General features: G+C 38.3%; 1 protein-coding gene across 11 annotated transcripts in view; it reads right to left on the minus strand.

The window, feature by feature from the left end:
* Positions 1-12,942, minus strand: part of LOC115441397 (AT-rich interactive domain-containing protein 2) — a 34,786-nt gene extending 21,844 nt beyond the window's left edge. For 9 of the 11 annotated variants that reach the window (XM_037447654.1, XM_037447662.1, XM_037447655.1 and 6 more), the window contains exons 1-17: positions 12,645-12,942; positions 11,975-12,065; positions 11,301-11,410; positions 10,711-10,832; positions 10,024-10,233; positions 9,520-9,767; positions 9,068-9,249; positions 8,663-8,756; positions 7,889-8,050; positions 7,174-7,338; positions 5,928-6,038; positions 4,840-4,983; positions 4,308-4,477; positions 2,578-2,696; positions 1,963-2,042; positions 1,512-1,694; positions 436-507 (exon numbers count right to left, since the gene is read on the minus strand). In XM_037447654.1, coding sequence (XP_037303551.1) covers positions 436-507; positions 1,512-1,694; positions 1,963-2,042; positions 2,578-2,696; positions 4,308-4,477; positions 4,840-4,983; positions 5,928-6,038; positions 7,174-7,338; positions 7,889-8,050; positions 8,663-8,756; positions 9,068-9,249; positions 9,520-9,767; positions 10,024-10,233; positions 10,711-10,832; positions 11,301-11,410; positions 11,975-12,065; positions 12,645-12,739 — 2,358 coding nt within the window. In that variant the 5' untranslated portion in view covers positions 12,740-12,942. The remainder of the gene's footprint in view (positions 1-435; positions 508-1,511; positions 1,695-1,962; positions 2,043-2,577; positions 2,697-4,307; positions 4,478-4,839; positions 4,984-5,927; positions 6,039-7,173; positions 7,339-7,888; positions 8,051-8,662; positions 8,757-9,067; positions 9,250-9,519; positions 9,768-10,023; positions 10,234-10,710; positions 10,833-11,300; positions 11,411-11,974; positions 12,066-12,644) is intronic. The other 2 variants (XM_037447657.1, XM_037447656.1) reach the window with 2 other exon arrangements.
* Between the last annotated feature and the right edge of the window lie 212 nt (positions 12,943-13,154).

Raw genomic sequence — 13,154 nt, forward strand, 5'->3', positions numbered from 1 at the left:
TCGTCGCTGCTGGTCTAATTGTTGATTGAGTGATGTGGCACGACACAAAACCCTAGGTAGTTAAAGCGCCGACATCAGCTGTTCGGTTGCGGCGCGGCGCGCGGTGCGACGAACTACCCTTGCGCTCCGAGTGTGCATCACTTGTTCGTTGCGTGAGCATAATATTATCAATGACTGTGTGCGATGTTGCCGCTCCGACGAATTCTAGTATAGTAGTAGTGGCAAAAGGGTGTGTAAAAATAAAATGACTATTTGAATATTTATTTTGTTTGAAAATTTTACTTTTTTGTTTTTGACCTTAGGTTAAAGTAACTTATAGTAAACTGCTTCTTTCAAGATGACTTTCTCGCAGTTAAATTTAAGTCTAGGGTTACAAAATGACCCTATATAAGACGGCGCTGATATTATTATTAATAATAAAAAAAAATTGTTTACCTGATTTGACGGTACCACGACCGTGCTGGGTGGCGCCGGGCCTCTGTGTTGATTTTGCTGTCGTTGAGCGACCTATTTTAAATGAAAATATTATAGGAGTAACAGTATAGGATCGTTCGGATTATAATTTATTTCGAAAATATTGTTTTTTAACTTAATAATATACTTTTTCGGAATTATTAAAATTTACTCTAAATCTATGTATCATATAAGGAAGGATTAAATAAAATAGCCTAAAATAATATCCAAAGAAAATTAACAAAAATTGAGAAAAACGAAAAAAACACTTTTTTCTAGAAAGCCCCATCTGTTATATATCTTCTTATCTTGTCTATCTTTTAACTTTTATTTTTTTCACGTCAATATTTTTTCAATAAATTCATGCACTCAAAAAGCTCACAACTGTGCATGCTATATCAAACGAGTTATTTAACGTTATGTGTTAGTTTTCTAATTTACTTTACACATGCCGCTTCTACTGGCATAATTTAACAAAATCTTTTTTTTTTTAATAAACAACGCATGCTTCAATACGTTACGAAATACAGTTTAATATTCCAATCAACCATGCATTTGTTAAATTTAAACTTTCTCAACTCTATACCTCGAAACTTCTCGACTCTGTTGCGACCTGCCTTTCATTTATACTGATATTGTAATGAAAATAAAAATAAATGAAACAAAAATTAAATATGGCCTATAAAACACACTTTCAAAATATACCATACAATACCAACAATGAGGAAAAGTAAAATACAGACGATGCCTTATTATTATTCTTTTTCAAACTCTTGAGACTTTGTCGAAAGAAATCATATTTTAAATATGCTAATTTTAACGTCTTTATTGGAATTAAAATACTGTAAACATCTTCATGCTATATTCTTTTGACTGTTAGTTATTTATAAATTTAACAATACATTGAATATTTTTTACTTTTATAATATTACGTAATCCCACGAGAAATCATTAACCATAAGGCATGTGTTTCGTGGCGTTCAATAATACAGCATGAGACATCGTCATAGAGTCGATAATTGTAAATACTATATGTTAGTGAGTTAGTGTGCACTTACTTGCGCGTGCGGGGCGGGGCTTACTTTGTGCGCCAGTAGGTGCTTGATGAGGGACGTGTTGTTGCCCCCCGCCGCCCCCGACACCCCCGGGACACCCCCCACCCCCGCGCCACCCCCACTACCCGCCTCCAGAGCCTGCGACAACTGCGGATGCGCAGGCGCAGACGACGCCTGATGCACCGACTAAAATTGGAAACTCGTATTAACATTGGCCGACCCAGAATTTACACAATTTTTTATCATTCAATTATAAATTGACGTCATGATTACCGGCTAAGGAAAGACTCATGGGTCGCTTTCTGGCTGCTCAAAAATGAATCATCAATCAATACCAATATTTTTATATTCGAACAATAATACATTAAATCCAAAATATTTTATAATCACACATACTTATTTACCAATTCCCCATTTATTAAATACGTAGAAACTAAGCAGTAAAACACATTACCTGCGCTTGCGAGACTGGCGGTTTCACTTCTACAGATGGTTTGTTCGTCAACTGAGCTTTCAGTATCGGGGATGACGGTCCTGATAAACAAAAATATAATATTGCAAACAATTACGTCATATTTTTTGGTTACCATTTCGATATAAAACAATATTAACCCTCCTGTATAAGGTAATGTGCTACTCTGGTCAAAATTTAAATACTTACTTGAAGACGTCTCATTAATTCCATATCGCATTGATAATATGACAAAAAATATATACGTCAAATTGAGAATCTCCTCCTTTTTTAAAGTTGGGTAGTAACTCCTAACAATAACAACATAATAATTCATGCTCGATAGACTGACATAACCAAAAAAAAGGTTTATTTGAGTTATCGCAAATAACGTTTTGTCAGACGTGACTTGCCTTACAAAATGGCATATAACCAGAAAAAAAAAAAGACAAAAATATTGTTATATACGAATATTTTATGAAGTGATTGTTATATTTTAGACCAAATTAGTTTTATTTATTATTTAAAAATTAAATTCATGAGTTATGTCTGTTCACTCTCAATAAACATACTCCATTCATAACATCTAAATTACAGTTCCAACACTATTTTACTTACCCGCAGGCGGCGGCGTTCTATTCTGTATATTTCTCGATCTGATCCCGATATACACCTGTTGACTCTCTCCCGCCGGCGTAGTGATTGTATTCGGGCCGACTGTACCGCCAAATACCGTCCTAGAAGCGAAATTACATTTTATCAATACGATGATGACTATTTTTTCTTAATAATCGATTTATTTTTGTTTTTAGCTTACTGCACTATAAGCGTGGAAAAGTGCAGTGCAGTGAAGAGACATAATATCGATCAACGACAGACGTTGCATCCCTGAAGAGTTGCCAAAATTATAACGAAAATTATTTAAGCAAACCACATTTTTTTATAGATATTTGCACGACATAGTGACCACACCGCACCTGATGGTAAGTGGAGTGGGGTCCCATAGCATGTCGAGTGACGAGAGATGATTACCCTTCGGCAGTCGACACAATTATGCCGGCCTGTTGGAACCGGATATACACAGGCAGATCCCGGAATGCGACACACGTCGCCCACTATGGCGGGTTTTAACACCTTGTGTACGTTGGTCATTATCCAGGCGGATAAAATATATCCTTCCACCAGCAAACGGCAACAATTGCCTTTCTCTATGTGTACAATAGTCGCTATAGATTCGGTTACCAGAATATCTCCCGAACTTCTCACTTTAATTACCTTTATGAACATTTACCTGACGAGTCTCGGGAAGTGCGCGGGCGCAATGACGCCCTTCCTCTGCAGCTTGGAGCAGCAGGCGAGGTACTGGCGGTACAGCTCGGCGGCGTCGCACGCGCTGTTGTCGGTACTTCTCACCTACTTTATTTACCTTTATGAACATTTACCTGACGAGTCTCGGGAAGTGCGCGGGCGCAATGACGCCCTTCCTCTGCAGCTTGGAGCAGCAGGCGAGGTACTGGCGGTACAGCTCGGCGGCGTCGCACGCGCTGTTGTCGGTACTTCTCACCTACTTTATTTACCTTTATGAACATTTACCTGACGAGTCTCGGGAAGTGCGCGGGCGCAATGACGCCCTTCCTCTGCAGCTTGAAGCAGCAGGCGAGGTACTGGCGGTACAGCTCGGCGGCGTCGCACGCGCTGTTGTCGGTACTTCTCACCTACTTTATTTACCTTTATGAACATTTACCTGACGAGTCTCGGGAAGTGCGCGGGCGCAATGACGCCCTTCCTCTGCAGCTTGGAGCAGCAGGCGAGGTACTGGCGGTACAGCTCGGCGGCGTCGCACGCGCTGTTGTCGGTACTTCTCACCTACTTTATTTACCTTTATGAACATTTACCTGACGAGTCTCGGGAAGTGCGCGGGCGCAATGACGCCCTTCCTCTGCAGCTTGGAGCAGCAGGCGAGGTACTGGCGGTACAGCTCGGCGGCGTCGCACGCGCTGTTGTCGGTACTTCTCACCTACTTTATTTACCTTTATGAACATTTACCTGACGAGTCTCGGGAAGTGCGCGGGCGCAATGACGCCCTTCCTCTGCAGCTTGGAGCAGCAGGCGAGGTACTGGCGGTACAGCTCGGCGGCGTCGCACGCGCTGTTGTCGGTACTTCTCACCTACTTTATTTACCTTTATGAACATTTACCTGACGAGTCTCGGGAAGTGCGCGGGCGCAATGACGCCCTTCCTCTGCAGCTTGGAGCAGCAGGCGAGGTACTGGCGGTACAGCTCGGCGGCGTCGCACGCGCTGTTGTCGGTACTTCTCACCTACTTTATTTACCTTTATGAACATTTACCTGACGAGTCTCGGGAAGTGCGCGGGCGCAATGACGCCCTTCCTCTGCAGCTTGGAGCAGCAGGCGAGGTACTGGCGGTACAGCTCGGCGGCGTCGCACGCGCTGTTGTCGGCCGGCGGCAGCGGCTCGTAGCTCGACCGCAGCCACGCTTGCGCAAAGTGCTCGTTCTCCTGCAGGATAATGCACGGTTTTTAAGAACGTATAAATTGTTCGAAACTTTGGGGTAATTTTATAATTACAAAATAAAGAATCTGAATGTTACCATTCATAAAATTTTAATAAACCTAAACTGCAATAATCCGAAAACTAAACTATCATTTTGAACATTACGTGTATTAGTTTTAAAATCAGTTTCGTTATAATCTTAATTTTCTTTATAAACACCTTTATATACCAACAACCATATTTGACTTTCCAATAACCCATTTGCAACTCTCAACAGTACATTATAATTGATTACAGCGTCTTATAATAAGAATAAAAAACGTCATTCAGAGGACTGAGATACTGAACATACTACTAAAAGTATTACCTGCACAGTCCTCTGTTGCATGTGCGACTGTTGCAGCGTGGTGACGGGCGCGGGCGTGGTGACGGTGGCGCTGGTGGTGGTGACGGGCGGCACCGACGTCATCGTCTGCACCTGCTCCGGCGGCTGCTTCACTGGCGTCTGGCTCTGTACATACAAATTACATCAGTCAACTTATTATTATTTCTTATGTTTAAAAAGAAGACGCAATAAAATCCTAAAAATAGTTTAATTTTAACTTATTGTTAGTTATATTCTACGCTATGTCATTTGTTGCCTTGGTAAAAAATTAAGTACAAAGAAAATAACTTCAGGCATTGATATTGACATTGGTTAAATCATGCACTCATGTACTCAACTAACGATTGCATATATTTTTTATGGAATAGTCACACTGTAACCAATATTTTGTACAATAATAAATAGCTAGATCTACAAAGATACTATATCACAGACAAACTGAATGCGTAAGTTCTGTTCTTTTTTTATTGCTTTGAATGACGAGACGAGCTTGCCGTTCGCCTGATGGTAAGAGATACGACCGCCCATAAACAGTAGAAACACCATCCAACACCGTGAATTACAAAGTATTGTTTGGTATTCCACTGAGCTCGCCATGAGACATGAGATGTTAAGTCTTATTATGTCCAGTAGTTACACTGGCTAATAGTATTACACTGGCTGGTTTTACAGTTTTACGGAGACAGTTCAAACTCCAACGTCAGAAACCGGTATCTCACTGAAGTTTATATAAGTCACTAGCTGACCCGACAGACGTTGTCCTGTCTTAACTATGTATGCACGCGCGCATTCTGTCGATCGCTGCCAATTATTTCAAACCACTTACAGTTCTGTAAAATTAATATTGTCGTTAAATTTTCTTAAATTTCCTAATTTTCCGCGCAATTTTTTGAATTTTTTCTTTCATAAGAACCTTCTCCTGACAAAAACGAATACAACAAAAAAAAAAATAGTGAAATCGGTCCAGCCGTTCACGCGTGATGGCGTGAACAAAGGAAATAGGAGTTCATTTTTATATATATAGATTTAATACTTATGACGATAAGTTACCAAAAAGTCTATTTATTTACCTGTAGATGAGGGTGCGTCGGTTTCTGCTCCTGCTCTCGCTCGGGCTGCGGCCCGCTGACCGTCTCCACTACACGCATCAGTATGCACGCGCGGGGCCCGTAGCTCTGAGCCTACAAACAAAGTTTTACTTATAAAAACTTCGCAAAGCTATGCTTAGTTAAAACACAAATTTACTCGATCAGCTGTAAGTCAAAAACCTCCATCTTACCTCTTAATAAGGTTTAAATTAGAAACCGGTGATGTTTTGACAGCTATTTAAGCAATTTTTAAAAACCTCTTAACGCAAAAACCAGGTAAGTAAGACTGAATCAATTTAAGTCTATTGTCTCACAATGGATCCAATATATTACTGTATTCATTGATTTCTTGATTTTAGTAAAGCCAAATAGTCGTAAAAACGAAGCTAAGTCGTTTCAGCAATACGTTCGAAAAGAGTGCTCGATATTATGAGAAAGGCAAGTAAAAAAGATCTCACGGCCATTACGATTTACTTACAAATAATTTCTACACATGATAAGTAATTTATATTACTAAAGGATACGTTTTATCCCCGAAACAATACCCAGAGACGCAACTAATTAGTGCATCCCACTTATCAAATTAAATAATTTATTTGTAAGCATAGGTAGTTTACAGGTGTTATCGCATCTGTATTCCGTCCCATGATGTGATAGGGGATAAGCCTATCGTCAATTCACGCACAAATACCAGACTCCAAGAATTATTGAGCAAAAAAACAAAATATCATTGTCCCGCCCGAGGTTCGAATCCGAGAACTTAACGGTGGTCGCACCGCGCACATAATACAATACGCCACCGTGTCGAGACAAACCTTAATCTTACGTAACGCAATTTTTGAAAATTTTTGACACCCCCCCCCCTCCCATATAACGCGCCGTAACGTTTTCCTGTATCCCCCCTCCCTCAAAAAGTAATGTAACTCTAAAGTGACATTTTTTTTATAATCACAAATATTTTATGCGAAATACCGGAAAATCGCTAAAATACCTTTGATATTATTTTAAAATAAAAAATAAAAAAAAACAATGTTACATAACGCTTTGTACGGGACACCCCTGCCGCGCCTGTAACGCATCGTAACGTTTTTACAAGACCCCCCCCCCCCCCCCCAATTGCGTTACGTAACACTCGAATTCCCCCCCCCCCCTCCCCCAATTGCGTTACGTAACACTCGAATGGCCCCGTTATGTGAGTGAAAGGAGGACGAGCGAGGACGAGCCGCACCTCGACGGTGACGAGCGCGACGAGCGTGTTGACGAGGCCGGGCACGCGCGCCACCGCCTCGCTCGCGCGGTCGCCCAGCGACGTCAGCGCGTACACGCACTCCAGCGTGCACACCACCACCATGATGTCGCGCATTGTCAGCAGCGCGCACACGTCCGCGTACACCTGCACACGAATATACACTTTATAATTTCAAATTCATTATTTTGTATTGGTTTAATTATGGTTATTTAATCTACAGATTAAGTGTACTAATGATTAATGATGGTAATCAGCTTCATATACTAATTTGTGAAGATGTAATATCTATAAAAAAAAAAAAAGGCTGGCTTTATATATGTTAAAAATAACTTATTTTCAAACTACTTGTTAAACTTGGTCTGTAAACTCTAATATAACTTTCTGTAATATGAGGTTTTTAACACCTTGTGTATAATGGTGCGGTGGTACTTATCCACCTGCATAAATATATCCTACCAACAAGACCACCACCATTGAACCCATATATAATTAATTGTATGAATAAAATTATGGAAAACCATTTGATTGAATTAACACACTTAGCCACTATATAAAAAAAAACTTAATTTCAAATATCACTGAAACTCATTGGGAAGTTGTCCAAGTACGTCCCCCCACTATATATAAAAAAAAAATCAAATATGACTGAAACTCATTCCGGACCAAGTCCAAGTCCAAGTCCGTCCGAGCGTACCTTGGCCTCCAGCGCCTTGAGCAGCGCGTCCTCGTTGGCCTCGTTCTGCGCGAGCTTGTTGAGCAGCTCCAGCGCCGCCAGCACGCGCGCGCGGTCCGCGCACACCAGCGCCGCCTGCACCGTCGACAGCACGTGCCGCGAGATCAGGCACGTCGCCGGCTCCTGGCCACAGTATAGCATACTTATTATAATGGCTACCCTGTATGTATCCTGGCCCACTGCTGGGCACGGGCCTGCTCTACTACTGACAGGGATTAGGAATGAGCCCCCCACGCTGGCCTAGTGCGGATTGGGAGACTTCACACCATCAAAACGTTAAAGCAAGCGATAATTCACAAAGAATATACACATAACTTTAGAATAGTCAGAGGTGCCTTAGCTTTTGAACCTGCAGACATTCTTCTTGACAGTCCGATCCGCTCCCATTTAAGCTATCTGTTACCATAACAATATGACATTGCTAATACATAATTTATTGTATTGGAAATAATTAATGAATTTGCAATTTTGTACCCCAAGAAACAGACTCTAATACAGGAACCCCTAACTAAATCAAATACTAAATTACAGAATCTTCCCTAATAATATACAAATATCCAATTATTACATTAATACACTGGCAATTAGGCCCTTTAAAAAACAATCAAGCTTTTAATGGTTGGTTATAAAATTCCAATCTGCTACCAAAAATTATACCTGATCAACATCGGAGTGAAATAAAGCTGAACAATAAACAATATTTACTGACACAATTAATAATCATCCACCACTTACCTTTATAATAAGCTCTGCAGCTACATTCCCAAGTGTATCCAATCCAGACTGCCGTAGTGAGCCAACCCAACAATTTGCACAGAGGAGCAAAAACCTAAAATACATACATAATTATTATGATTACTGCACTATTTATCTATAACACCGCACCACTACGAGCGATTGTCAACAATTTCATATTTTACAAAAAATTTATTTTCATTTCATTTTCAAGTACAAATAAAATATATATTTTGCATATATTATGAAATGATAATCATCATACACATAAATTGTTTTTTTCATAAAAAAGAAAAAAACATCTGCCCCTCTTCAATACGAGATTAGCATCAAGTACCAAAATATTAACATCAAAAGGATTCTACTTAATACCAAAAAGTATCAAGACTCTCCTATTACTCTTACCTAATAAGTGTCGTGTTCTTGGCAAGATACTGCACATTCTCCTCGTGGAAGGAGAGTGACCTGACTATAGACGCGATCTGTATGACCCTCTGAGTGAACACGCACGAGGCTCCACCGGGAAATTCTGGAGCAAACAGCTGGTTTTCCTCAGATGGTTCCGTCACCCAATCTTCTAACACCTCCTTGAAAAAAAAATTATATTGTCACATCCATTTAATTTATAAAAGGTGTGTTAGTGACATAATATTTTTTTATTACTCAAACGGGAAATTGACTCGGGACCAGTCCATTTCATCAATTATGCAATTCTTGACATAAAATACCATACTACTTACTGTATAATCAATACATTACACGCTAGCAACCTAGTACTATGCAATACAAATTAATCTAACTGAAAAAACATATCAGATTCTTGTAGTGATATCAAACACAACCTTATCCCGACATACCTCTTCAACAAGTTTATCACTAAGTGACCGATCATCGTCATCATTTCCTGCGAGACAGTCGGCCAACGAGTGCTGAGCAGCAAGCGCCTGTACCACCAAGTCGGGCTGCTCCACTCCTGGCTGCATGAATTTGGTCTCGTCTGCCAGTTCCCTAGCACCACCTCCTCCTGCACGCTTCTGCCAGAACTCATCGGGGAAGCAACCGCGAGCTTCGGCGTAAGAACGGCCTATCGTGTCACGTAGACTTGCTGTGGAATGGTAATTTTGTTGATCAAGAAAAGGACTTTATAATAAAATAAAATGTTTTGTTTATCATGTAGGCCAACACAGTTGCACTTATGAGAAGTCAAGGTATATGTACATGAGAATATTTAATTATTATTTAAATAAAGTCGCTTATATAATTAAAGATAATTAATATTATGTACATAAAATAAATTAAAGACTATAATGTGAATAAGGAAGCCAGCTCGGGCTGGAAGGAAAGAAAATGATTAGACTTACAGTGATTATAAACACCAGCATGAGCTAGCAAAAAGTCCAATATATGCGGTGTGGTGCCAAGAGGCAGCCTGTTGGAATCGTCAGCAGCGAGCACTGTACACACATTAACCGCAAAGTCTTGTTCGTTGGGCATCGGAGAGAGCAGTGAAAGAGCCAATCTTTCGTATGGCGCTGCTGCACGATTACCCGAACGTAGCGCTTCGCCTGATGCTAAATAGATATAAATATATTAATAAGAGACTAAATGTATTTTTCACAACATAAGCAATATTAGAAATTTTATTCTATGAATTGCCATTAGATCGCTTAATTAAAAAAGTATATGCTATTCAACTTTAATCATAGTTTGTGCTCTGCTTATAGTAGATTTATGTGTAGAAAACAAGAATATAATTTTTATATTACAAAAACTATGGAATATTCAACTTTAAAACTACATACATTAGCCCATACTCTTACAGGCTTATTTATCAGAAAATTATGGTAAGTTTTAAATCAACTACACATAAACTACAGAATCCAGTTACATGCATTACTAGACTCTCAAGGTAAACCAAAACAATCAGTATAATTTGGAATTTTGAATAAAAAAAAAAGATTTTTCTTGCCAATTACTCGCCACAGATTCGTTGGTCTGAAATTATCTTGTAGCACTGCTAGCCGCTCGCCTGCCTGAAATGAATTTACCTGAAATATATGTACCACCACCAAAGGTAATTCTGGGCATTCCACCGCCACGCCCGCGCCTCGGGTCCTCGTCGAGGTCATTGTCGTCATCTCTGCCTGGCGGCCCTTTCGCACGTTCATATCTAAAAAAAAAAACTCATTAGAATATTTTCTTTCATAATTTCTACTTGTAGCTCCTTGTGAATAAGTAAATACCGTCAACCATATTCACAAACAATATTATGAGGGAGGCACGGGCCCAAATGCATAGTGTTAGTAATTTCATAGCTATCATTAGCTTTGTTTAATAAAAAATCTCTGAGAAACAAACTTATAATCACAGCATTCCTCCATACTAAGTAATGTTTGTGAATACAGGCTTTTTTATTCATCTTGTCACAGCATATTGGCTGACTGGATATAATGGTGTAGTGGAAGGTAAGACAATTCACTTAACCAAACACGCCACATTATATGATTGATGATATTATGGTTGCATATTTAATCTGGCTAGTTAACCTGCCTACCCGCCATGAAAATATGTACAAAGAAGTCCACCTATGAAAAGTTTTTATCACAAATAATTAAAAAGATAATTTGAGATAACTTACTTCTCCAAATAGGTTGTATATATCCTTCTCAATAACGTAGAACCATTGATGCAAGGATGCGGAAGTTTCAGTGGTTTTAAAAATGTCTCCCAAGTGTCATTTAGGTTCACCTGAAATTAAATATTTTTATAATAACATCACTTTCATATGAGTTAACATAAATGCATCTAAATGAATGTAACATTGAGAAATGACACATTGAGTTGAAAGCTTTATTCAAGCCCCACAAAACAGAGATGAGCAGGTGATATTGAACACAAATTATAATGCGTAACTTAAATTCCACTAGTACTATTAATACAAAAGTTTGCAAAGATGTTTGTTAAAAGTAAATGTGGAGACCACTGAATGGAATTCAATTAATGTCATACAGAACTGTTTATTCAAGCCATCACTTTCGTGTATTTAGAGCCACAAGCAACAATTAATACCTATATTATATCACATCTAATGAATAAGGTGTCCATACACTATTAGAACACAATTGAGTGCACAATTTATTAAAAATTAATTCCTCTATATCACAAACAAACCATTAAACATTAAAACATCTCTTCTTTAAAACTATTGTAAGATTGCATATTTCTAAATTCATGCCCTCCTAAGACTATATTCATCTCATTTAAAACGGTTCAATAACTGAATCAAGGCAGTGTAACAATTTACATTATTACCTTCCATATACCACCTCGCTGCTGGACCAAAGTGTAAAAATGGTAGAGATCAATTTCAATACCATTTACCACTGGCGGTCTGATGGGTATGCTGAAATGGAAAAAATGAACTTAAAATACATTATGAAATACACAATTTAAATAAAATTCTAAGCATGTCATTACCTTATACTTAGAAAAATATGCCAAAAACAATGTAGAAAAACATTTTTAATACATTTCGACAGTAACTACAGATAAACCAAAAAAAAATCCGATTGGAACTCATTGGTTAAAACTACAAAATGATAATCTGATAGTATCTTATAACATATCAGAACAAAAACAATGGAAAAAAAAAACATTTAATAAGAAAACCTGACGTGCCGTAATGAATTTAAATGTAAACAATCTAAAATACGTAAACGCATTTTTAAAAATCATGGTGGAACAAGAACACCCTATCATAGCATATAATATCATAACTAGATTATATAAAATAATATTTACGTTAATTTTTATTTAATGCCCATTTGTTTAGACGATATACCTGTTTATTTGCAAAGGTAAACTATAGGAGACAGCGTAACGACATGTTGACACCGTTATTTTCTCAGAGTAGTTCATTATTGTCAACATAACTTCGCTTTAGTTGAAATCATATAAATGTATACAAATTTGAAATACTTACTTTTTACTCTCATTAAATTGCTTTAATTCCTTTAGAAAAACGTCTCTATCCTTCAAATAGTTCTTTGATTTTGTGTTTATTTGTGATTTTGCCATTTTCAATAATGACGAGCGGCAAAAAGTCCGCTCCTTATATTCGTAAATAAAAACACTTAAACACGTCACTCAAACGGGTAAGTATAAAACAATATAGGTATTGATTACATATTCACGCAAAAAAATGAAATTATTTCAGAAATAGTGAACAAAATGCAAATTTTCGGGAATCCAATGCACGATCTTTCTATTTGACATTTCAATTGACAGTTTTAAATAGGGACGCGAACATCCATTTGTTGCTATAATAAAAAATATATTTAGCGGGTTTTATAGACCAGTCACACGTACCTAGAATAGTGTCTGAATTGAGAAGCAGAGATCAAACTGAATCTTTTGAAAACGCTATTAAATGAATGGATACTTCACTTTGTAGTATAAAACAAAATATAAATGTACCTTATATTCATCATTT

Source organism: Manduca sexta, chromosome 7 (assembly GCF_014839805.1).
Source record: "Manduca sexta isolate Smith_Timp_Sample1 chromosome 7, JHU_Msex_v1.0, whole genome shotgun sequence".
In the NCBI taxonomy this organism is placed as follows: Eukaryota; Metazoa; Arthropoda; class Insecta; order Lepidoptera; family Sphingidae; genus Manduca; species Manduca sexta.